Raw genomic sequence first — 26,367 nt, 5'->3', positions numbered from 1 at the left:
AATGTAAATATAAACTTGAAGAAGATTTTTTTTTTTTTTTTGAAAAAATGATTTAACCTTTTTTTAAAAAAAAAAATCATTTTTAAAATTTATTAAAAATGGCCGAAGGAAGTAAGTGTAAGTGCAAAAAAGTCGGAGAAACAACCAAAAAAGGCAAAGTGTGTACAATTTAATTCGCGTCGGTGTCAGCGTTGAGTAGGCTGCAAATACTGTAGTCATCTCCATCCGGACTGCCTAAAGCATCCCAAAGTCCATTAAAATCCAAAACAACCAAAAAGAACCAAAACTTATCCATCAATAATATTGCTGTATTCTGACATTCCTCCGTGCAACCCTCCTCTGCCCCTGACCACAACCTCCTAGACTTTAGAGCGTCTAGGTGAAGAATGTCTACCATACATTTTCTCCAAATATGGATTCGCTCCGAGCTCCCATCATGACATTGTGGTACGCAATGGTCACTGCATTCATCACCAAGAGTTCCCAATCTGTTTTCCGGCGTGTTAAGGCTGTTATTGATTTTAAGGATTCTAGATCATGCTTATCCTCTACTTGTTACATATATTAATCATTATAAATATTATATAAATAGACATACTGAAGCTGGGGTTATTTTTAATAACATGTTTGAATTCATACTAGCTATGAAAATAGTTATTATGAGTAGGATATATTTGCATATAAATACAGTTTATATTATGGTAATTTATGCATTAATAAATGCAAGATAGCAATGTGTAAAAATAATTAAAACACCATTATTTTTTGGGAAATTACACATGTATAAATAAAATCGAAATTTTTATTAATTATTGTAGGTTCTATTTATCAGTAAATTCAGTATATTTATCTTGTAAACAAATAATTGCGTAAAGAATATCTATATCTACACTACATGGCTCGAAAAATCACTAGCCCAACGTCCTGGGGCTATGTAGTTTTTTACTACTAGTACAATTGTACACTCCTTGCCTACTAGACTACTTAAAAATATGCCTTATATCTTGGATGGCTGAGAATTAATGTAGATAGTTAACCTTCGTATCAAACTAGGCACACTGTACAACGATCTCTTATTGGGTTTTTTTTTCCAAAAAACCCAATGCTACTCCTCCAAAAAAAAATTACTTGTGACGTGTATTGATACTGGTGAAGTTAATGCATACAGGGGTTACAAAATTACAGAAATTTTCAAGCATGGAAACTTACCTCTGGAATTTTGGACTGAAACCAGTGTTAAACTCGGAATTTTCAATTTGAAGGCTAGAAACATACATATTCTTTGTGAAAAATATATTTTTTAACACAAACAATAGTACCTGACATTACCCGGAGTTATTAGGCATCCACGAAAAAATAGATTTTGCTTTAATTATATGGAAAATTACTCTTCAGTCCTTGGTGTTGCTCTCCGTTTTTCATGTACCCACGTGTAGATAAACACGCCAGGAAAGTAACAGGGGGTTAAACGTATTAATATCTCCAATTTATCTTGTTTCTTTTGATATCACAGTCAAAACCTCAAGGATTCTCATTTGTGGTTTAACGTTAGTGGATTAGTATTCGCGGACCCTTAAACCTACAAAATTAGCAGAATTATCGATAGTAGAAAGGTCAAGAAAGTAAGCGGATTAGCAGTTAGCAGATATTCATAAATATTGAAGTTTCATGGACTTATTCCACAATTACTGGAGGTTTATGCCAGCCCTGGTTTTAATGTGAGCAGTGCAAGGAGTAAGGATATATGTTCGGGGTTCATTCTTCCATTTTTTTTAAATTGGATTTTTTTTTTAAATAATTTCACTCGAATATAAAATAAACGGAATTGATCTTTACAATAGTGGTGCTGGGGTACTTCCCTCACCTTAAAATTGGCCCTGGGTCATATTCCTATTGTCTTTTTTTTTTAGTAAATATATTTTGGATTTGTATCTTTCTTTAATTTAAAGTATATTTCCTATTTAAGTCGGTTTTCCACTCGCACCATTTGTCTTTCATAAAGCCGAGAATTTCATGAATTTTTATATAAAAACCTTGGAGCCAAAAAATAAGATAGTAAATCACCCAATCAAGGAATCTTCTTTATATGTATAAATTAGGCAATTTTTTTTCTCTCTTTCTTTTTTGACCTACAATTGGCTAGTTTTCTATTTTTCCTTCGGTATAATTGTTATTGAAATGAAAGATAGAATTGAATTAAAACAATCATGCTACGAATGTCTACAGAAAGACATTTATTACGTCATTTTTTAAATTCAATTCCCTCTTTCATTCCATAACTATTGGAAAATAGTCCATAGTTGGTTTAAAAAATGGAAGAAGAAAAAGAGTGCACGTACCGTGTGTTCCACCTTGTATTGTTCTTCAGAAACTGTCTGTATATCTTTGTTTAGCTGTAATTATATCAAATTTAATGTAATTTTACGGATAATTCTACATGTAAAATAAGAAAGTAAAAAGATGGTCTGATTATATTTTAATAAAATAGAATAATCTAATTTTATTACTGTTAAAACATTATTATTAGTAATTATTTAAATTATTGTTCCAATAAAATAGGACATTTTGTTACCTGTAATGTGATACAATAATGGTAACAACGTGGGCGATGCAATAGTTTGTGTAGATGTCACTTCAAGCATTTATCAAGATAAATAGAGTGCACCACATTCAATAAAACGGATTTCTTTTTTTAAAACTAGGATTAAGTAATACTATAAGCTTCTTAAGATCCATATAATCCATCGGATTTTTTTTTTTTTTTTTTTAGATCCGTAAAAGTTCAAGTACCCAAAGCTGGCTTGGGTCCAAGATCCGTCCTATTTATGGATGGGAGAAAGTAATAAACAAGGACATAGGCAAAAACTACTCAGATGTCGATCCTCAATTCTATTCTAAGCCCAACAAGGGCATCACTTCCCAACGAATCCTCAAGATTACTCTCCATGTTTTATGAGTAAAAACAAATTTTTACATACAATCTTGAGTATGATTGTATGTAGTAGAAAAGGAAGTTCACTGCTGGGGAATTAAACGGTAAGGACAACAGCTTAGGAAACGAAAAGAAACTCTTCAGTTTGCCAAACCAAAATAAACTTTGGCGAACTAAAAAAGGCTACCGATTAGCATCATTGGCTAATAAAATAATATTACATTTGGAAGAGGGCCATTAGGGAAATAAATCTACCTAAAAATTGGATGCATAGTATTATGTCATCAACTTCCAGAAAATTAACTGCTTAATTTCGAATATCCACAGGAATTATGTTTTTCAGCCCTCCATGTAAAGATTGTACTAAATTATTCAACAACATTATACAAACTTTTTCGGAATGTTCTTAGTTACATTTTCTGAGATCATTTATTATTTTAAACCTAAGAGGAATGTTTATATAACTACGGTAATAATTCTGTTTGGATTGTCAAAGAAAAAAAAAAGATTATACTCCTAAAACTAAGTATATAGACAATGCTTTATTAAATGTTAAGGGTTACCTAGCAAAGAATATATCTATATCTCCTATACTTATATATTTGTGCAATTTTAATTTCGGCAGTGCATGATACGGAGCGTTCAAATTGAAGAAAGTGGCCTCTGATATTATTAAATATCATCGATGAAACTCATCTAGACATTTTTGGACATTGCAGAAAATACTAAAACTTTTTAGAAAGATCTTGAAGAAATGAGTTAGTTGTTAGCCTAAATACAATTCTGCTCTTACTATTATATATTTATATTTTAGTGGCTCATTTGTTATTTATTTATTTTCTATGTTGAGGGTAATTTATATAAAAATTGGTGTATGCTCTATTGTTTCATTTTATTTATTTTTATTCAGTTAATATTTTATGCATATTTTGTTGTTGAGATGATAAATTTTCCATATTGAATTTATAAATATGTATCACTCTAGTCTGGTTAAAAAATAAATAAAAAAGCAATGACTTTCTCATCCCTTAAAAAAGAGTGGCTATATAATCCCTATATATTAGTATAATTATATTCTTAAAACCAACATGAGAATAATTCTTAAAATTTTAGTTGTCTCTATTTTTTTATATATATTAAGTAGAGGAATTATTAATTAAATTAAATTTCTGAATGTACGGGCAACGCCAGGCAAAATCAAAACATAGTTTTCTATGAAATATCTCACAGCACACTATTTTCAAATCACTGGACTATAAAATGATCGTGCATTAAATAGGTATTCTAAGTACGTTGTTTAGATTAGAATGCAATTTTCTCATTCATTTCTTATTTTTATTGCTAAATATTTCATTGAAATCCGGATTTCATTGAAAACAAGACGGTGAATATTGGTTAAAATCAGCCAAATTCAAGGAAATTTATGTAAATTTGTAGCGTACCAATGTATTAAGGCTCCCATAGTTATTGGTCTCAGATTTCGTATCAACAGGGCAGTGATTTAAAAAACTAAGAAGGGGTTATAAGTAAGATTTTGACATTTTTAATCTATGTAATTAATATTTTGGGTTCCTCCACTTCCCATTTGACGTGGGCTAATATATTAGATCCTAATTGAAAAACCGATTTATAGGACAAAAACTCTAATATCTACATCGTATTGGAAAAAAATTCTTAGAAATTTCGATATTTGCTACGATATTTTATATGATGTAATAGGAAAAAGGAAAAGAAGGAAAAAGAATTAGAAAATAATTTATGACTTACGTACTTTCTAAAAAGATTGCAACACAAAATTTGCATCTCGGGAAACATTATATCGAGTGGTCCATTAAACTTTAAAGGAAATGGATTTGACTCAACCAACACAATAAAACTTAGATGTTAATATGATCAGCAACCTTTAATCGATTTCGTCTACATTGGAGACCTCTTCAGAAATAATAATAAATATAGCAATATTCTTAAATTCTCAAGTATTCACAAAAAAATAAAAACATTAAAATTTAAAACTTGCAATATATATTAATAATATAAACGAGTACATTAATATAATAATAATAAAATATCAAAAGATTTTCCGTTTAAAGGATCGTCACCTAACATCAATTCATAACTATATATTTTTTCTAAAGTGATATTTTTTTTAAACGAAACTGTATATTTAATGAACGTCCAATTCAATGTATATTCATTCCTATGTGTGTTTTGACCTAAATTGATTGATCCACTACTTTTATCGAACCAAAAGCAACCGAATCATATCATCGGAACTGATAGGCCGGATTTATTCTTGCACCTGTACTTTCATATTGGATTACTTATGTCCTCTCGAATTGATGTGTTCTCTAGTGGTTTCCAAAAATTTATCAACATATCTCATGTGATCACTTGTCGATCTTTTAATCTTATTTTGGATTGGCTTTGAGCATTTCGTACAACCGATCACATAAACAAAATTGTAGAATGGCATGTAATCACATGAGATAGCTTCTGTATAACACCTGATGATTCGATAACCAAACCTGGTTAAATTGAAAAACCACAATGCCTCACTTGTAACGAAGTTAGGTCAGCCGAATCAATGAAGCTTAACAAAATAAAATGGCGCATTTTAACACTAAACATCCTAACTTTGCGAGTAAGGATGTCCAATATTTTAAGAATAAAACTGATGGTATGAAAAAAAAAAAAAACCAGACTTGATTTTGGTAGCAAGTACAAACAGCAAAATATGGAAGCGATTATATATTTGGTGGTTCTCAGAAACGACAAAGTCAAAAAAACTCACACAATTGCCTAGGAGTTGCTACTGCCAGCAACAAAGGCATTGTTCGAGTTATGGTTGGGGCTGAATATATTAACAAATTGAATACAATATCCTTGTCTAATAAAACCGTCAGATGAAAAATAGACAACATTTCTGGCGATATTATGAAGCAAATAATCTAGTAAATGAAATTTTCTCCACGTGGAAAAATTATTAGTCAGGTTGATGAATCGACAAATATCTCAAACTGTTCTCAGTTACTGGTTTATTTAAGGTATATTTATGAAGGCGATTTCAAAGATGAGTTTCTATTTTACAAACCACTGGAAAAGAAAACTACTACACACAATGTCTTTAACAAAGTTGGTTATTTTTTGAAAAATCATGACATTCCTTGGGAAAATGTTTGCACAGACCGTGCTCCAGCAATGCTTTATTGTAGGTCTGTATTTGAACGTTCCGTGATCAATGCATCATCGAAACTCACATTTGGACACACAAATGGAAGGGGGCAGGAAAAAATCGCAGAAGAATAAGTGGAAAAAATTAAAACATTATTTTAAACTGATATAATAACTATCACCAATACATATATGATATAATATACATATATTACGATAAAAGAAAAATAAACAAAGACGAGAGTAATTCCAATGGAAAAAGTGCTAATCACTTAATTCTCTGTTATCAATTATAATATCATTAGACATGGTGTGTTTTTCATAATGGACAGAACTCTTGGATTGACGGACAATCATTTGCATAATACTAGGCAAGAACAGTGATAGTCAAAGGTCGAGTCGATGGAGAGTGAGAGGAATAACCTCCTCTATTTCCTGATGAATGCCCAGGACATCTTGTAAGATGACGGAAACCATATTCATTGGTAAATAGTTTGAACTCTTTTAATGTATAATAACTGGCGTTATCAGATCTCACTTGATCTGGGATTCCGAATCTAGAAAATACCCGTTTCATCCTATCAATGACTTCGTTCGATGTTGTCGTTTGTAAACTAGCCACCTCAATCCATCTTGAATAATAGTCCACAAGAACAATGTACTGTTTCCCATTTACTTTGGGTTCCAATCGCCTGAACCTGAACCTTTGACTCATTTTTAATCTCAAGAGCCCATCTCCCTGAACATTCTTCCGCTCTGTATTCATGCACGGCCTTTTCCAGTGTAAGATCACCATCCCTTAAGAGCCTTGATTTCACCTTGTCGCTATTTATTCCAAGTACAATTTTATCTTTGATAAACTCGTCCCTCATATCTCAATAAGAACATGTATTCACAAGGATATTAATCTTGGATAGAAAATTATCGAAATTTTCTCCCTCCTCCTGTATGCATCGATTGAATTTATATCTCTCATACGTTGTTACATTCGTCTTTGGAGTGCAGAATTTTTGAAATTTTAATAGAATAGTCTCCGGGTCGTTCTTGTCCTCCTCTGGGACATACCTTGCCTCTCCTTCCGTTTCTGCCGCGGTTGCCCACACAAATCCATTATAAAACCTAAGAGCCTCCTCACCTACTAGGTTTAAGAGGATAGCACTTCTTCTTTCTTTGGACCCCTGGTCCAATCCTGTGGCAACCACATAAATCATGTATTGCTAGCGAAACATCTTGAAATTCTCATTAGCACTACCAGAGAGATCCAATGGCTTCGGAGGAGGTAGGTTATTACTATTTGAAACCATATTCTGTCCAGGAACAATTCCAATACACCCTTAATTTGCTAATTTTTTTTTTTTTCGTTTTACTCCTGACACCATGTACACTCAATATTTTTTATATAGTATAAATTATGTTTCACAGAAAATATCTTACTATCTTTTTGTAATCCAAAACTTATCCTATTTTAACAGGGGTACTAAAAAAAATGACTTGCCCTGTTGGCTAGTGCCTAATTTTAATGACCGCCAGGCCTTTTATAATATAATATGGTGTTAATTTTTTGGAGTATAGGTTTTGTTGTGAATTTTTTTCCAAAGTTCCGCTTTTTTACTTGTTCATTTTTCATTTAATTCTAGATATAAAACATTCGAATGATACCTACTTGTGCGGCCCAGACTTGACTCATTACAAACATATCAACTTTAGGCATGGACCATGTCTAAAGTGGGATAGCCAAAAAGCATTCAGTACTGCAGGGTAACACTTTTTCTCATCGATTATGAATTAGAAACTTTGACGTATAATTATTAATATATTGTTTGTTTACAATCAGTGGATATATTGGATAACGCAACATAGACTTTTTTGAGTACACCACAAGGGATTTTATGTATATTATACGATAATTTATAATTACAAATCATCGTAATTTTAAAATTAAATAAATAAAAAAGTGGCATAAATAACTGTTAATAGTCCATATTTTGTTATATTATAAATATAAATCTTTTTTTTAAACCTTGCCCTTAACATCATCAATAAAAGGTATTTTTTTACCTGTAATTGTACAAATATTACATAATTAATTCTATTTTATTAATCTTAATGAAATTCTTAGACAAAATGTATTTCTTTTTAAATGTTCATTTTGTGGCTTATATATTATTGTCTTGGATACTTAACTATATATTGTTTGTTTCTAAAGCATTTGCTTGAAAGACGTTCAGTAGAATTATAGTCAAGTAGTATTTATTGGTATTATGACCAATTTTTCTACATTATTTTTTCCATAATTGTTTAAAACTTTAATTATCTATTAATAAAAAAAAATTACAAATAAACGAACTTGTTTTTTTCCAAATATCAAGTAAAAAATAGATATTGATATTATCAATTTTCATTCAATCTGGTGAAGTTGAAATATATTGAGTGATAATTTTTTGCACTACAACTTGTAAAATATCAAAAAAAAGTGCATACTCCATCTCTAAAGTACTACTTGGATACCCTAACAAGGAACGGAACAACAAAAATAACAAATACATTAGTCGTCATAGCAAACATAGGCACACACAATAAATAAATCATATTATTTTTTTAAAGTAATGTAGATATTTTGAAAAATGTCGTATATTGAGATCAATAATAAGGTCAATAATGATTTCTAACAGATAAATAAATATAAATGAATAAAAAGAATTAGGAAAACAACATGAATCGAAAATACTACAGACTTATTTTTCATAAACTGCTAAGTAATATTTAAAATGCACCAATTTATTCAAAAAAAAAATCTTGCCAGTATTATAATCTTTATTATCAAAGTTTTTTTACCTCATTAATTATTTCTTAGAAAAACATGATCCATGATCCTTCTTTTCTGTAACAGCATATATCGTGAATACCGGGAGCATTTTCCAAGCGATCAAGTTTGCTTTGTTACGGAAACTATAATCAAATCTGTATTTTTCTTTGATATTATATTTATTAAGTCTTCCCCCTCCATTTGCTGATTCGTGCAAGGCGTCTGCAAGATTATATATATATTTTTTTTTTTTGGGGGAAGCTTGGTTTGTTTTTTCCCTTCAGCATAATTTGATTGAACTTTTTTTTTATAAAATAAATCCTATAAAATAATTTTTTTTTAGAAAAAAAATCCATAAATTGATTTGGGGGTGGCTAATTTTCATTCCATATTTATTAATATTTTTAACGATTTTGGGGGCTACAGGTCCTATAGCCCCCCTCCTGCGGACACACCTGTAGTGGCAGTAGTAATTAAAGATTATGTGCTTTCCGAATTTACAATTAATTTTCGGAGGATATGGTTTTTCCAAATTAATTCAGATAAATTCCTTACAAATTAAACTGTACATTCTAATGATGCAAAGAGGCCACTTCTATTACAAAATTATGAATTCAAAATTAGAGATCCCAAAGATAAATCTAATTGGAGCAAATTTTCAATGACTAACCTTTCTATTTGAGATCCGATGTGAACTATGTGAACATAATATATTCTCCGTTTTTTCAGAATGTGTGTAATATACATTATTACATCGTAATGCAGTCTTATTTCCGTACTGTAGATACAAATTAACTATTATTATAGACCGAATAAGTACTTTTTCTCTAACCATCTTATTTTTTTCGTCCCTAATCATTAGTTGAGAAATTCAAGCTCAAATCGATAAAAAAAATGTACAAATCTAGCCATTTTTGGCGATTTTCATTATATATATTTTCGATATATACTACCTTGATAATATACAAATATCACTGTTTATCATTAGCATCAAGTAGTATTCAATGCATTTTTTATTTTTATTTTTTTATTCATAAAACTATTTGATGGAGTTTTATCAAGGTTTAATGGAAAAAATTTCAACTGTAATTCTTCAAAATAGCGTCTCCTTCAATTATTACACAATTAATGACGTTCGCGAAATACTATATAGCAAGCAGAAAAATATTTTCTCTTGTGTAATCTTTGGACGATGCCGACTGGCTACTCATATTTTAGTTATAATCGATATATTTTTTCGCAGAAATAACATTTTTTAATAGAAAGAGGCAGTATTGTTCTACTATTCCAAACATATACGTACAGCATCATTTTGATATAACTGTATTCTCAAAGTTATTATTCCATAGATCAATAGATCATAAATAATTATAAAACAGTCAAAAGGGGGAATGATTCAAGTACTTAGATATTAGAAGTACTCTTTTTTCTTATAAATATATAGCCAGGATGTAAACACACACGAGGAGCCGGAATCAACAGTTGACCACAACATGCTCTCTTGCTCATTAATTATGGCCTCTTAATTCATTAAAGAACATTACGATAAATATGCTTCTATATTAAATTTGCATAAATATTTTTAGAGGAATCAAATTTCTGACTGAAATCGTATTATAATTATTGAATCTAGACCCCCACTAGGCTGGATAATGTTCTCTTTTATTACTTATTAGTTACCACGATAGAAAAGAAGATACCTCAAGCTAGTATTCTTATATTTTACCTTTTGACTAAGATTTTTTTTTGAATAATAGAAGTAGATTTAATTTCTTCATTGAAATCAAGAGCCACCTGGAACCTGGCTGTTCTCTGGGGGAATATTAATGAAATAAGTAATATACAATATGTCTTTTTAATTAAGAGATTACAAATTAATTAATCAGGTAAAGGTGAAATGTTTATTAGATCACAATGATGAAATAAACCTGTAGTCTGCGCGCCATTCTGAAAAGAATTCTGACGTCACAAACAGGAAAGATTGTTGTCGGGAGGAAAGAAAGAGAGAGAGAGAGAAACAAACTGAGACTGAGAGAAAAAGATACAAAATCAAACATTGGGAAGAGTATAGAGTTCATAGTTGAGTTAAAAATGTCTTGGTGTGCAATCATAGGGTGCTCAAATAATACTAAGAAATGCAAAAACTTGGACATAAGTTTCCATCTGATCCCAAAAGAAGAAAATTTGAAACAAGTGTGGATTGACTGTATTCAGCGAGGAGGAAATTTACCTAAACGCATTTATTTGTGTTCGGATCACTTTGCCGAAGAATGTTTCGATGCATCCTCCAAGCTTCAAATGCGAATAATGGGGTATAAGAAGAAACGTATTTTAAAACCTGGAAGTATACCCACGATCTTTAATCATATGTTTAATAGACAACGAGAATTAGATGTGTTTGCTCATCGCAGTAGGACGAGCTATGTCAACCAGGTATTATTTATTAATATAATTTATATATTATATGTATAAATGAAGCTGTAGGTACTACAGCTTCTATCTACTGTTGTCAGTTTTATGTAATAGTTATTGTACTGTAGGTACTTTTAAATCATTTTTTCTTTATTTACTTCTTCTAATCTTCTTTCTGACAATAGATTGGTTATGTTCTTCAACTTATTCAATTCAATGCATAAGATATCGTTTAACTCTATAACGTCCACTAAATTAATGCATCGTCAGAATATATTTATTTTTTGAAATTTGAATCCTTGTTCATTTCTAAAAACAAACAAAAATCAAAGATTTTTTGGTTATAAATTTGTTTAATTCAAACATTGGAAAGCCAAAAATGAGTGTTTGTTCTGTCTAATAATCCATTGGTAGTATATTTGTCATTGCATCCACGAAGTTTTTGAGCCTGAAAAAACATTGTAACTCCTCAAATCGAGGATTCCAAAACTCATGTATCACAAATGATACCTTACAACTTGAAAAAAATAATATAGTTCTTATGTACTCGATGGTCGTCCACAATCTTTTCATTTCATCATTTTCAAAAATTGACAACCTGTTATTTTTTATGGAGAGACCATTTTCTTTTATATGGTTAGAAACATTTTGTAACCAGAAAATTCAACTTTAAATAATGCAGAAAGTTAATTATTTTACTCATCCTTTTTAAAAAGAAACTATGAGTAAAAAATGGTACTTTTTATATTTTACTGGTATACAATATTTTTACTGATCTTGTCACAGTTTCTTGTTTTTGATCATTTAAGGAGTGTGCTCAATGATTTGCAGTTCCCCCTGCCTGTTTTTTCAAATATTGCCAAAGTTAGTTTTTGATTTTCCTCAGAAGAAAAGGACTAAGTGCATATTAAACCCTAAAACGGGACAGTAATTAATAGCTGATTAATATTGGAAATAATGGATTTTGAAGTGAAATGTTTGAAATTAAATTAATGCTGTTCGGAGCGGGTTACAAGTATCTACGCATTTTATTACAGTCTAGTGGGTAAAAAATAATAATGTTGTAATGTAAGACGTGACCCTCATCGTTTCATTTGGTACCAGCAGATTTATTTGATTTCAATCTATAATTAGTTTGTAGTATTTCTATTTGAATAAAAAGTTAAATAATCCCACTCAAAAATTGAGAATACACTGTTAATTACTGTATCGACGCTTCCCCTCAACTCATTAAAAAACATTAGCATATCAATAATTATAAATAATTGGAACACCTGTTGCATCATGCTGAAACAGATTAGTTTTTTTAATTAAATTTTTAATATGTTCAATAATAATGTAAAATTTCCTCTTTGGGGGAAAGAGAGAAGAAGTCTTCACTTGAACATCATACGTCATGTTTTGTCATTGAGGACCTATAAGACTATTGAAGGACTTTCTCTCTTATATATGTATACTCTTAGAATATCCTTATTTAATTAACTATTTCGTCTGTGTGTGATTCTAAATGCTATAAGTAACTGTTTCCTCCTTTGAGCATTTTGTTATCATTGACAATATAATTTTGATTCTTTATGGTTTCATTACTATTACTACTTATTTTGTTATAAGAAAAAATTATTTAATCATTTTTAGTTGAAAAAATGAAACGAATCAGTCTCTCACACGTTACATGTTTTTAAATAACTCGCAAATAATGTTATTGAAAGTGGTACAGTCCATCCCGGCCCTCCCAACATTTACATTTGAAGTAATGAGAAGTACCTAGTCTAAATTAGGTTTATTCTCTTGTGTAATAGAATGACAACTTGTATTAAGGGAATGAATGATGATGCTCTTAAAAAAATCGATTTAATGCGCAAAAAGGGATGTGTGAGCGGCGTGAATGGGATAAAATGAAGTAACTCCTTGAATGATAAGTAACCAGAGGAGACCAACCAACCCTGAAAGAAGAAGGTAGCAAGCTGTGTCGTAGTGATTAGTGAAGAAAATAGATTAGCAGTCCCTCATAGCAGCAAAGCAAACATTGCACTAATTGTAGATGTGAGGCGATTGGGCGTGCTAAGTGGGAAAGAAGAGGAGCTTTTTCTCTTTTTAATAGATACTTCTTTCTCTTTCTCTTTGTTTGTGTATCTGCTTGTGTTTGTGTGTCTCTTTTCTAAATATTTTTTTTTTCTCTCTTTTTCCCTTCCTTCCTTCCTTTCTCTCTCTCTCTTTTTATTGTTATTATTCCTCGACTGGCCCTTTTGTATTTCTATCTGATTTCTGTTTCATCACTACTGATTAGTGGGCATCCTTGAGTGAGCGGGGATCAGAGATGGAGGGAGTGAAGGAGAAGGAGCCTGACGTGATGGTTCTCTCTGGGGACGAAGATGAAAGCGAGGAGGAAGAAGAAGAGGAGGAGGAGGAGGAAGAAGAAGAAGAAGAGGGTATTTCCTGCGAGGATGAAGTGAGGAAGGAGCGAGCTCCCGGGATGGACGCTCTACACCCCATTGAGTCGACTCTTTTGGCGCCATTTCTGGAAGGGTGGAAAAGGGAATGTGTGCTGCGAGCAGGGTCCGAGGACTGCGATATCTACTATATCCCTCCCAAGAGAGATGGGGGAAGTCGAGAAACGCATCGGAAGAAGCGCTCCAAAAGGTAGTTGTTTCTCTTGTTTGATTGAGGAGTCGTGAATTGTATTTGAATCTCTTTGTACTTTCTAGGGATATTATTCGGCACTTTGACGAAATTCCAAGCACTTCCCTCTCAGACATTAATTTCAGCTATGTTTGCCGTCCCCTCGGACTCAACAACTCAATGTATGAAATCGTGCGAAGTCCTCGTGATGGGCTGCGAACTCAACCCAAGACTGTTGTCCATTACAATGACTCCAAACCTGCGACTCTCTCCTCTGATGATGAGGATGACGACGACATTTTGGAAGAGTTCTCCATGGAAATCCCTATTGTTCTTCAAATAAAGCGCTCCATTATTGGTATGAAGGCAGAGTATAAAAAAAAGAAGGAAAACGCGTACAGTGGAAAGGTGCCAAACTCCATTTATGGCTCAAGAAGCTAAATGGACCAATCTTGATGATGATCCTATGGGGATTTTTACCTCACTCGGGGGGAGAGTCTCATCCTCCAACACCACCTCCTCTTCGTGCAGTGAAATTAACACCCCGTGAAACGACCGAAAAAATAAAGGATGCTCTCAAAAAAGTTAAGCTACAAGCAGATAAACTCTCCCTCGAAAGGGAGCAGCACATGAAGGATAATTTAGCATCACATGACTCTGCCATTAGAAAATGCAAAAATATCCCAGTTGAGAGAAAGTATTCAGGGTTTAATTATATGAATCTACAACAAAATCGTATTAAGAGATCACCTTTGGATCATGGCTCAAAAAAGAATCTTCCCTGCACTCTGCATTGTCCTGGATCCTATGGTCTTTTACCTAATTTGACCTGTGTATCCTGTCAATGCCTATTTCATGCTCGCTGTCAAGGGATGACTCAAGCAAACCGACTTTTTAAAACTTTTAAGTGTAAAGCTTGTTCCTTACTCAGTAATCGCAATTCTAATCCTTTGGCATCTTCGTCACATTCATCACCTTCCTCTTCCACTCCAGTGAGATCATTCACCGTAGGACAAGTGAATAGTATAGTGAACGTTAAGCTTCCCATGACAAATCCAAATGGAAGGCGTCCTATTGTAGAACTAGTGATGCACCAAAATGGAAAATATCAGCCTATTAAATTCTCTAATAACATGCAAGTAAGTGAGATGATATCAAAGACAATTTTTGAGAGGGCCACCACTCTTCAGCGAACACTTTATCAAAAAGCTAGAAAAGTTCCTCGTGTAAATGGAAGACCCATTTTTTTAGCTATTAATCCAACCACTCAAAACAATCGGGGGCAACTCAACGCTTTATTTTCTTCGGCTCAGCTAAGTAGACAGTCTAACTCTGTTCCTTCGCTGGTCAGTTCGTCTACATCAGAGGTACATAAAAGTGATCAGGTTTCTATTCTTGTAAGATCTCAATCGTCTCCTAAGCCTGTTCTACTTAATGTACCTCGAAAAATTGCAATAAAAGTCAAAGCTGGAACTACTTTGTCATTTTCTGCATCTAGTGATCAAAAATATACTGTAATTGACAGTAAAATTCATCCTCCAGTCAATTCTTCAAAACGCTCTGCAACTTCTTCTACTACTACTACTAACTCTGTTCCTGTACCTAAAAGACGAGCTCCTGATCTCACCGTCTACAGAGGTATTACAATATCACGTATAACGGATAAACGCCCTCCACAACCTACAAGGAGGATACCACCGCCTGCTCCTGCAGCAGGACATAAAGTGTATGTGATTCCATTACTTTTGATAAACCAATTTATTTATTTTTATTTTTGTCCAGGTCATCTGAATTAGAGATAAATCCTTGTACTCCATATTGTCCAGGTGTTACAGGCTTTCCTGAGGTCGAATGCAAGGGCTGTCAGTCCCTTTTTCACGCACAATGTGTTGGCTTACTGAACAGTCGATCAATGTCAAACTTTTACTGCAAGGTTGGTTTTACTAACAAATAAAACATAATTACTATATATTTTTTCCCTTATAGATGTGCTCAAGAACGCGAACTTCCATTCCAAGAAGTACTCCTCAAGTTATAAATTTAGATTAGACATATTATCGCAACTTGTCTTTTTTTTTCTCTTCTAAATAACAGAAGTATTTCATAGATCTGTTTGGGCACATAGCCTATGTTAACATCGTTGATATTTTTGTCCCCTCCTACAAAATGGGTTTTAATAGTTTCGATTTATTTATCATTGGCTATCCATTACCAATGAACTTTTTAATGGATTTCATTATGATTATTGTGCATTCTGTCACATACTTTTTTTTTTTGTTGTCTCATATAAGTGGTATTATTAAAGCGAGAATATATTTATACTTGTAAATTCCGAAATAAATTTATAATTTTAGTTCTTCAGGTATTTGTTGATAATTTCATTTTCAAAAAAACCTTTTGGCAATTCGAGATGATCTCCATTAACGGCTAAGAAAACCAACTTTCCTTGGTCCTTCATTGTTTTGAGACCTAAACGATCTTCTTTGAAAAGTTCGGTTTCCTCAAGAGGTATAGTTTCATTGCTAGAGTTTGGTTTGAAAAATCCAAAGTGAGAAGATACATTTGGATCCACCATGGTGTCATTATTGAATTTAATCATCACAAATTTTTCTAACGTATTTAAATTTGTCTTATACTCTTCAATTATTTCATTTTCGTTATTGATCCCAGCAAGGAAAATGCTACTATCTTTATACGTGTCTTCCTTCAAGGGGTCATGCCAATACTGTGCTTGGACCAAGAGGTGCTGTATCCAAGGTGTGTAAGCTCCATAACTTAAAAGTTGTCGAACATATTCGCAGATTTGAAAATGTTCCCCACTACAATGAGGAAGACCTTGGAAAAGAAAAAACGTTTAAATTATAGATTGGAAATAGTATATGTTCATACCAAAAATTCCTTGATGCTGTCCCCCAATGGAAATTAACTTCTTCATACCTTGAGGGCATTTCTGAGCAACAGCTCTGAGGAATTGAGCACCTTGAGAAAATCCAATGGAATTGTACCCATTTTTTAAATTTTCGTCTTCAGAAATTTGCTTGCAGACATTATCAACTTGTTTATTGGCATTTTTGAAAAACCCATTTTCAACGTCCTGTATTACGTTATTACCAATCATTAATGACTTAACATAGATATCTGGTATTTCTCTTTCAATGACTTTTTTCACAGAGCCCATACTAAAAGGATTACAACAACTGTCACCCATTCCATGCCATAGTATCACAGGTGTGGAGTTTGAAGAGGCCTGGGTGACTACGGAAAATGCAAAAACAGCAAAGACACCCGTCCAATTCGTCATTTTGTATCTGTAATAATAAGTTTCAATTGGATTGATATAAATTGGTAAATATTAATAATTATAATCCTTATTTTTGTGTAATTATTATGAAGTTTTATACATTAGTAATCCTAATAAATAACTTACTTGATGATGGTTCCTTTAATGATTAATTTATGCTTCTTTGAGCAATACACCTTACAATTATCTCATTATTTACGTAAGTAGCTAAATATTTGTATAGTAAAAATTGTTAAAGATATGATTTCATAAAGTGATCAGATGATTATATTTGCTAATATTCATAAGATGATAAGAGGGTTGGACTTTTGTAGTTATCAGCATAGGTTAAGAGTGAAGCAAAATTAATGTATCTTTCATTGTTCTTTACCCTACTAATTATTTTTAACTAGATTTATTACAAATACGCAACAATAAAGCAAATAATATCAGTAATCAGCAATGTCGACTTTAGAAATGTGTCAAGGGTCTTTGATGAAATACTCAATCAAAAAAGCCTCTTATTTTTGAATTTATGTAGACTGTACAGTGCCCGAACTCTAGAAGACTACACCCTACCCCACTTAAAAGACATTCAGTACCGGAAAAGTAGATATTGATATAATAATAATATTTACCAAAAATTATAAAACTTCGTCAAGGGAGATGGAGAAAATTAAGGATGAGGAATTAAGTAATGATGGCCACAAAACAAATTCAGTAATGGGAGTTTACTGTCATTACTCCTCTGATTAAACTCAAACAATTGTAGCTATTTGGATGATAAATAATTATTACACAATCAATATAGCATGAACAGTCCAAAACCTGAAACAAAGAGCACAAAAGCCATATAGACTATTAATTAACCTAGCTCATTTAATCAACATGAATCCTGAAATATGTAGTTATATATAAATTATCCAACCATTTAAAAGGTATACAGTAATTGAAATCTTAAATGATAGCGCACTTTCAGGACCAAAGAAAATATACAAAGCTTTAAAAGTAACGCGTCTCCCAAATGAAAGGCATGAGTAATAGAAGAAGAAGTTATATACAAAATTAAAGGTAGATATTTTTTTATACTTTATAATCAGTTGATGAACTCAGTTATAGCTGTTTAATGGACTACAAAAGAAGGCAACTAATCCATCTGATGAGATGAAGTGTTCTCTTATATATTTTCTATGGCCAGTCAAAACCATTAAAAAAAACCATATATGTATATATATTTTTTTTTTGATGACGTCACAACGGAGCAAAGTTCAGTGTTACTCGCAACTGATAATTGATAATAATAATTATAGATATATAAGCCGAAGGAGAATAAATAAGTTGCGAACTGCGTGCAAATACATTTAATCCATACTATAGTGATTCGGATGGATCTTTTGTAAGAATGATTCGGATTTATTAATTCACATCAACTGATCCTTTAGTTCCTAGGAATTCATATTCCATTTTGATATCCAAGGCAATAATAAGTCTTCTGATCCTCTCTTTAACTTCAAAAGGATCTCGCCTCTTAGTCTTTGTGCCTCACTCGGTGGATATGATCTCCTTTAATGGGCATCAAGATCTATGATAGTGACTTCTGACCTCGTGAATCATTGCCTCTATGCTCAAGAATACATAAATTCATCCAGATCATCGTATACTTCTACATATAAGAACTATGGAGTTCCATAAAACGACAGAATAATTGACGGAAAGATCCAGTGAGGAACAGGGATAGTTTTCATCCTCCATCCAATGCTCCTTATTTATGTTCTTGAGTCCTTTTCTCCTTAAGTAAACTCTGCTTCGTCTCATAGTCTAAGAAAAGTGTCCTTGATGCATATGACGTAGAAATATATGGTCTATATGAATTATATATATAACCTGGACACTTTAAGCCTTACCCTGATAAGTGGTTTATTTATTACTTGTGAGTACCTTTTGTGATTGGGAAACAAGTGGAAGATTATCCAAGACTTTAAAAATAATTCTCTCTTTTGTCGAGAGTTTATTCTATTCTGCTATTGCATATAAATTGTTATTGCGAACTATTAAGTGATTATTTGTTAAAAAATATAAGTGACTTCTTAACTTCTGTAGATTTTATTGAAATATTTGAATGTCGTTGCAATTTCTAAAGTTATTGACTCAGGAATCCCAAGGCAAAATTGTCTTGTTCATATTCGCAAGATAATTAAACTCAACTCTATATTTATTATATTCAAGATAAATGAAAAATTAAAAGCTTATTGTTGGTTTATGTTTTTTAAATGAGCATTTCATATTTAGTGCATAGTATCCACTTATTCTTAATATATTCTTCGCTATACTGATGGTTATATTTAATTGAAAATTTATGTTCTGAACTATTTTTTTATATTCAAAACAACTTTTAATCTTTTTTTAAAATTGATTTTAGTACCGTAATTGACAGAGGGTAAAAATTGTATTATAAGAAAATAAAATACCATTTTATGATGTCGATATACAATTGACTCCGCTGTGACGTCATCAATATAGTCACTACAATTGTAAACAAAAGCAAAGAAATCTCTCATCGAAACACCTAATATATAGTCACCTTGGGTCAAAACACGTCCAATGACGTCATAATCATCTCATAATATATACGTCTATTTTTACTCTGGACATCACTGAAATATAAGCAAAGGAACCTTTCCTTCTTCTATTGGTTTTATATGGTAATAGAAAACTTCGTATAAAACCATTTCGTATAAATTTATGAGGTGAGATAAAAACCAAAGTTCAAGTAATCACTAATTATGTATATATTGTAAATATTAAATATATGAGCTGGTTATTAAACCAGTAGTTAGTTTATCCCATATAATGCCAGTTTCTCATGGATTGTATACTCCTATCCACGTGTAAAGTTAAGTTAAATAAAGTCTCATGTAAGGCCTTATACATTATACTGTTAATCAGTTCAATTTATTTAGCTTAATTATGGGTAAATACTTAAAACTGGATCGCTTTGAGGCAGAACCTACCGAAACTTCATCGACGAAGAAGTGAATCCATTGGCGAAACTCTTTTAATAATTTCTTAAGTAAAATCATCACTGACAAATCTAACGAAGATGCCAACCTTACTCCTGATTGTTATCCTGTAGCGGTAAGGTCTATGAGATATACTAAAGAAGATGAAGAATTTATTAACGAAGAAGGAAAAAAAATATTGTCTAACGATGTTATAGAAAATGGTTGTTCATCTTAAAGAGCCCAAGTCTAGGTCACATCGAATGAACCGAAAAAAACGACTTGTTATCGATTAATCTAGAACTATAAACAAATTCAAACTTTTAGATGCCTACACACTTCCGAATATTGAAGAAATTACTATAAAAATTGCCTTAAATGAAGTCTTTAGTGTTGTCGATTTAAAAAATGTTTACCATCAAGTTAAACTTCTAAAAAAAGAAAAACTATATCAATTTAAAAGGATACAATTTGGTGTAACTAATAGAGTGGCGAGTTTTCAAAGAACCATTGACTATATAATCAATGAAGAGAAATTTGACAAGGTCTTCATTTTATTAAAAGACATTCAAACACATTGAGGATCTTCCACGTCGTAGTGAAGCATATGAAGCTAAGTCTCAGTTTCTACAGAGGATCACTTTACCATAGTGTACTACAGCGAGGAACGAAGAAGATTGTCAGATTTCACTCAAATCCATTAGGAAAATTAAATTGAAGCCTTATTGGTTATTAATTATTAGTTATTCTGTGTTAACTCTTCACCCTTGTCATGATCAATTCTATCATTAAATCCAAGAACAATATATTCAATCCATATATATTGTAATTACTTTTAAGTTATTTGTATTGACTGTCATTTGTTAAGATGGTTATAAATTATCATAAGCATTCTTCATCAAATCAATAGAAGATACTAGATGAAGACTCCTTCGAGAATGTGTGGAGTTTAATCCAACAAAAGATCGTGTTGCTTCGTCACTCCCGGCATTAGTGCACCATCGGGGTACAATTGGGGGGGTAAGGGGCTCTTAATTATTTTTTCAAGTTTTGGCGGTAAATTGTATCCTGTTTTGGGACCTGGCAGTACCAGAAAACACCCCCAACATTCGGGGTACAATGGGGGAGATGTAAGGGGCTCAATGTTGTCAGCTGTCGATTCCCTCTTCTCCCTTGATATGTACTCATGGCTATTTCATAAATTATGAAATAGCCATGAGTACTTTATGTAATTATTTATAAATCATAATTTATTTTTTTTCATAAATACACAAAGTTATTCTATACATTTGCTCTGTTTCCAAAAGAACTGGAATACAATTTCTTGTTCATCCCTCGTCGTTTATAAATATATATTGACCATTTTAATATTTTTATGAATAAATTTGGCTATTTCTTCATAAAAATAATATGATAACTAATTATAACTACCCTTTTAATAAAATATTACTAAGTAATATGATAATACAGTTTTGAATAAAATACTATGTAGATTTTAATAATATGTAACTTATTTGATAAATGGTGAAGAAATAATATGACAATGATAGTCTTCGAGTATACAAGATATAAATAGCGGTTGGTAGGATCGGCTTATTTGGCTGACTACCAATATAACTAGCAAATATATCGAATTAATCTGAGGAAAAAATGTTACATGTATTTCTGTTTATAAAACAATATTATTAATTTATTTTCTCATATCACAATATATATATATATATGTTATAGGTATTTGATAGTTATTTTTCTTTTGTCATAAACTGCATAGTTGGTGAAATATTAAAACAATTCGATAAAAATATTGTTACTGTATGTTTTTAATTATTGAAGCTATTTATGTCCAGTTTTTTATTTTATTCCTTAAATAGCTCCAAAACCCTAAATGTATATTACTACTTAATCGATCAATTTAGTATCACTAGAGGACTCGAGACTTTGGACTCAACTTGGACTTAAGTTCATATTTTGGAGACTTTGCAAATCTATATGGACTCAAAAGCTCAGTTATACTCGTCAAAAGAAAAGGCTTAATATACTATAGAACTCTATATTATAATTATTGAAATGTCTGAAATTAGATTGAAAGAAATCTTAGGACTCGATAAAAAGGTTCAAGGATCTATACTTAAGACTTGACTTGCAGTATAATGACTTTTCCTTCCTCTGATTATTATTGCAAGGCATAATTATCTTTGATGTTCATGACTTTATTTTGCCGCATGTAAAGAGCTCATTTGGTCAATTAATACTTTGGACCTTCACAGGCTCTAATTATGGTGGGTATAAAGTTGGATTGACTACTTTATCTGTCTCTTCTAGTACTCGTAATCTGAAGTTTTTATAAATCTTCAAATATGAGATATAAAAGTTTTTAAGTATTTTGAAACTTTCTATCGCTAATATATAGCGTTGACATTACTTCTATGGGATGTTTCTTTTTCACTTTTGTAACGCTCAAATAATACATATATTAAAAATTAGAAATAATAAATAACCTATTTAAGTATTTCATTTTGACATTCTGTTCTCTATTTGACATAAATGAAGAAATTAACCGACAATCCTTTCTTATATATTTATTATAGCATCATAAAATTGATCCCTAAATTTATCGTATAAAATAGCCTATTAAAACTCTGTATAAATATTTATTAAAGTCTATATGTTTTAAAGCATAGGTTGAAACAATCAGTCTAATTAAATATATATTTTAATTGAAAAATGTTTCTATTTCATAATAAGTTTTTGATGATTTGGTGGAGATACTTATTATCCAACGTGACTACAAATAAAGTTGAGAAAATGATGATATATTGAAGGATGAAATAAATTGTACATACTGACTATGAATCTACCATAACAATTTTTTGCTTAAAAGGTTATAAAACCTACTGATGAGGTTGCGTTATAGAATTGGTGCCACTCCAGATATTATAGTACTCACTGACTAGATGTTTTTATTAAAATACTAAATAGTAAATATATATTTTGCTTTCATGTATTGAGTGGTGGGTTTAATTACTTAAAACGTACAAATTAATACACGAAACATTTTATTAAAGCACAAAGTGAAAGTTGTGTTAATTTAATTTAGTACTAAATATCATTATAAATCATAAAATATAATTATCTCATATCTGTGGTATAATTTACAGTGATTAAATTTTAATAGAAAAATATACTTAACTTTCAAGTTTCACGTCATTAACATAATAATTTTATAATGAATGCTGAGATGAAGACAAATATTCCACGATTTAATCTCTTGAGAGAACTTATAATCCGTGCCTGTCTCACAGCGTTATTTCACTACACAGACTACTTGGATCCGTTTCGACGCATTATATTAATTAATGAGGCTAAAGAACTCTATGGGTTTCCTAATTTAAAAAGCTACGTTACAGGGTCTGACTTAATCTCTATAACCATTTTTATTCCTACTCTAACAGTATTAGGAGTTTATTATTTTAAGAAAGATGTCAAAGACTTAATTATTGCAGTTCTTACATTTACTCTGATTATCCCTGTAACTGGACTAATTGTGAACGTTATAAAGGTAAATATACATACATAACCCGATAACGGATTTATCGAAATTCGAATGACTTTAAGTTATGTTATATTCATGTACTTTTAGTTACAATTATGCCAGTACTGTATCAAACAACCGCAATTATAATCCTTAGTTAAGAAATTTATTCTAATCTTACATTTCTATATAGTTATCTGTTGGAAGACCTCGCCCTGACTTTATATCTCGTTGTTGGCCATTAGGAGATATTCCATGGTCTGAATTCGATGATGTGAGAGAAAACCAAGAATTATCATGCACTGGAGATTCAGAATTAGTCGCTGAAGGACGGAAGAGTTTCCCTAGTGGCCATTCCAGTTTGTCATTTGCTGTTTTCACATTCTCGTTCCTCTATGTTGCTGGAAAATTAAAAACGTTTAATTTTGTACATAAGCCGAAAAGTATTCAATCATTATCCTTGATAGTCGCTTTTGCACAAGTACTAGGTAATTTAACAGTTTTGTAGATCTTTGTTTATAGATTGTAACAAAAGTTTAGTTCACATTTTGTAAATACAGGGGCGTCCGCAGGAATATATTGGGGGGGGGGGAGGGCTAGATTTTTGGATTAAAAAAAAAATCTATAGCTATTCATAAAAAATAGCAAATATAAAATTTTTGGCTCTGCATCGTAATTTTCCCGAATGACGAAAAAAAATTCTTATAAAAGCAAAAATTTCTTAATTTGGTGTGGTGGGCTACAGCCCCTCCAGCCCACCCCCTCCAGACGCTACTGAAATATCTTTATTTCTCAATTCTTTGAAAAATTGTCAAATATCAGTTAATTATTCATTTTTGTTATAGTTCCGTCTATTATTGCCATTTCTCGTACCTGCGATTATCACCATCATTGGCAAGATGTCGTAATTGGCTCTGGCATAGGATCCTTGATTTCATTTGTGATTTATAATCATTATTTTTATTCTATATTCTCTGAACAATCCAATATTAGTCGGATGTGATACTTATATTTTATAATTATTTGCTTAGTTTGAATATTATATGTCTCAACATAATGGTGTCTATTACACCTTTTTTTGCACAATGATAAGTATGATTAATTCAATATTTATTTTAGTAATCAATTAATCATGTTACTATGTTAATATTAGTTCTTTAGTAAGCCACATGAACTCAAATAATAAATTTTGTGTATTCTTGACAATATAAATCTATTGATAAATTTCATGATTTTATTTTGTAATTTATGGAAAAACATTAGATCGAAATAAAAGTCATTCATTTAAATTAGGGGAAATAATGAGTCAACATTATTATATAACTCACTCTTCTAAATTATTATAATAATTCTGACTTTATGGATTAAATAATAAACTAAAACAATACAGATGCATACACATACTTCATTAACATCAAAATGTATGCTGTTTTTATTGTCAGCTGCCGATTAAACTGCTTCATACCCCTTTTATCATCAGTGTCAAAGTACGTCGTTACATTTATTGTATCACGCAACCTTATCTCCAAAAAGAAACAGAAATAGGCACAAAATTATCTGGTAGTTGTTTCCCCCCCTCTAAAACATACAAATATTGAAAATTGTTAAATGCATATAGAAAAGTATGGATAAAGGAGACAGCTTTAAATCAATAAAAATACATTTATTTTCAAAATATATTTCTTTATTTCAAACTCTAATTTTTAAAAGTTCCGATATATAATAAGCCGAAACATATCAAAGACAAGTTAAAAAGATTGATCAAATAATTAATGATGGGAAAATTGTAAGAAATCTCCTAGGCATACATTTAAAAAAAGTTTGGGTGATCTACAATATGTAACAAAATTTTATAGTGATTTCAGTCTGCGGATTTGTTGACTATCAAATTTGCCAATATACACTGTTCTTTTTGTACAAGTTATCGTTAAAAAAAATGGTATCAACTTCTTGATTTTTTTTGGGAGCTCGTAAAATATAATTCATACTCCAGTACTAAAGTACTCCCTGCCTTAATGAAAAATTATACAATTGAAAATCATTTTGTAGTTAGCCAAAAAACTCAGTCATACCAATTGCTACTTATCTCTTTACTACTACCAGACTATAAATGTTATATTATTCTCCACCATTTTGAAAATGAATTACATATATTTATTGTATGATTAAAATCCTACATAGTATTTTATTTGATACTGTATTATAATATTGCCAAGTAATTATAAGCGTAGTTATACATTTCTATTTTTATGTGATAGCCAAAATTTATTCATTGAATGAATAAAATGACCAATATATATACACAACGAAGTCTAAAGATTAACAAGAAAAAGGACAGGAATATTGTAGAGAAAACGCGTGCAAGGAGGAGGGGGAAAAAAAGACATATGGTATCATTGTTTAAAATACTGATGTGATTATCATCTGCCTGCTTTATTATGATTTTTGAGGGTATAACGAATGTATTTATTAGCAAAATGTTTAATGAAGATATACTACGTATAATTGACTTCGACGTTTTTATCCGTTACAGTAGATTTGAAAACGTCACACTCCATGAAATTGTAATTCATTATGAACCTTATTCTCAGAATAATAGCTAATGAAACGACAAAG

At 31.2% G+C, this 26,367-nt stretch overlaps 4 protein-coding genes and 2 long non-coding RNA genes across 15 annotated transcripts; 4 read left to right on the top strand and 2 right to left on the bottom strand.

Annotated features, from left to right (window-relative positions):
* Positions 1 to 788: 788 nt before the first annotated feature.
* LOC121115469 (uncharacterized) lies at positions 789 to 4,855 on the bottom strand. Of its 4 annotated transcripts, XR_011779361.1 has the most exons (5): positions 4,704 to 4,855; positions 2,340 to 2,393; positions 1,330 to 1,579; positions 1,210 to 1,263; positions 789 to 1,146 (listed from the first exon to the last, which is right to left on the bottom strand). It is a non-coding gene; the product is annotated as an uncharacterized lncRNA (long non-coding RNA). The 4 variants fall into 4 exon arrangements; XR_011779359.1 differs by having other exon boundaries at positions 1,210 to 1,579; positions 4,700 to 4,855; XR_011779358.1 differs by having other exon boundaries at positions 1,210 to 1,579.
* Positions 4,856 to 10,924: 6,069 nt separating this feature from the next.
* On the top strand, positions 10,925 to 15,448 carry LOC121114844 (uncharacterized). Its single transcript, XM_040708932.2, has 3 exons — positions 10,925 to 11,342; positions 13,609 to 13,961; positions 14,027 to 15,448. The coding sequence occupies exons 1-3, from the start codon at positions 11,001 to 11,003 to the stop codon at positions 14,379 to 14,381; spliced, it is 1,050 nt and encodes a 349-aa protein (XP_040564866.2). The 5' UTR covers positions 10,925 to 11,000; the 3' UTR covers positions 14,382 to 15,448.
* Positions 14,396 to 16,293, top strand: LOC139904987 (uncharacterized). The gene is made up of 3 exons (XM_071887269.1): positions 14,396 to 15,666; positions 15,723 to 15,873; positions 15,927 to 16,293. Exons 1-3 carry the CDS (start codon positions 14,396 to 14,398, stop codon positions 15,987 to 15,989), a joined length of 1,485 nt encoding a protein of 494 aa, XP_071743370.1. The 3' UTR covers positions 15,990 to 16,293.
* Positions 16,228 to 18,452, bottom strand: LOC121114842 (palmitoyl-protein thioesterase 1). 7 transcript variants are annotated; one of them, XM_040708928.2, is made up of 4 exons: positions 18,310 to 18,452; positions 17,859 to 18,048; positions 16,830 to 17,248; positions 16,228 to 16,775 (listed from the first exon to the last, which is right to left on the bottom strand). In XM_040708928.2, exons 3-4 carry the CDS (start codon positions 17,239 to 17,241, stop codon positions 16,291 to 16,293), a joined length of 897 nt encoding a protein of 298 aa, XP_040564862.1. In that variant the 5' UTR covers positions 17,242 to 17,248; positions 17,859 to 18,048; positions 18,310 to 18,452; the 3' UTR covers positions 16,228 to 16,290. The 7 variants fall into 7 exon arrangements, with proteins under 7 accessions (XP_040564862.1, XP_040564865.1, XP_071743371.1 ...); XM_040708931.2 differs by having other exon boundaries at positions 17,859 to 17,992; positions 18,310 to 18,447; XM_071887270.1 differs by lacking the exon at positions 18,310 to 18,452 and adding an exon at positions 18,091 to 18,219 and having other exon boundaries at positions 17,859 to 17,992.
* A 9-nt stretch (positions 18,453 to 18,461) lies between these two features.
* Positions 18,462 to 19,311, top strand: LOC121114845 (uncharacterized). The gene is made up of 2 exons (XR_005863356.2): positions 18,462 to 18,616; positions 18,663 to 19,311. It is a non-coding gene; the product is annotated as an uncharacterized lncRNA (long non-coding RNA).
* Positions 19,312 to 23,195: 3,884 nt separating this feature from the next.
* On the top strand, positions 23,196 to 25,040 carry LOC121114841 (phospholipid phosphatase 5). Its single transcript, XM_040708926.2, has 3 exons — positions 23,196 to 23,778; positions 23,945 to 24,239; positions 24,597 to 25,040. Exons 1-3 carry the CDS (start codon positions 23,446 to 23,448, stop codon positions 24,752 to 24,754), a joined length of 786 nt encoding a protein of 261 aa, XP_040564860.1. The 5' UTR covers positions 23,196 to 23,445; the 3' UTR covers positions 24,755 to 25,040.
* Positions 25,041 to 26,367: the final 1,327 nt, after the last annotated feature.

The sequence above is a fragment of the Lepeophtheirus salmonis genome, chromosome 3 (assembly GCF_016086655.4).
Source record: "Lepeophtheirus salmonis chromosome 3, UVic_Lsal_1.4, whole genome shotgun sequence".
NCBI lineage: Eukaryota > Metazoa > Arthropoda > Copepoda > Siphonostomatoida > Caligidae > Lepeophtheirus > Lepeophtheirus salmonis.
Note: the sequence above shows the minus strand (reverse complement) of the source record. Positions and strands in the feature narration are given on the sequence as shown.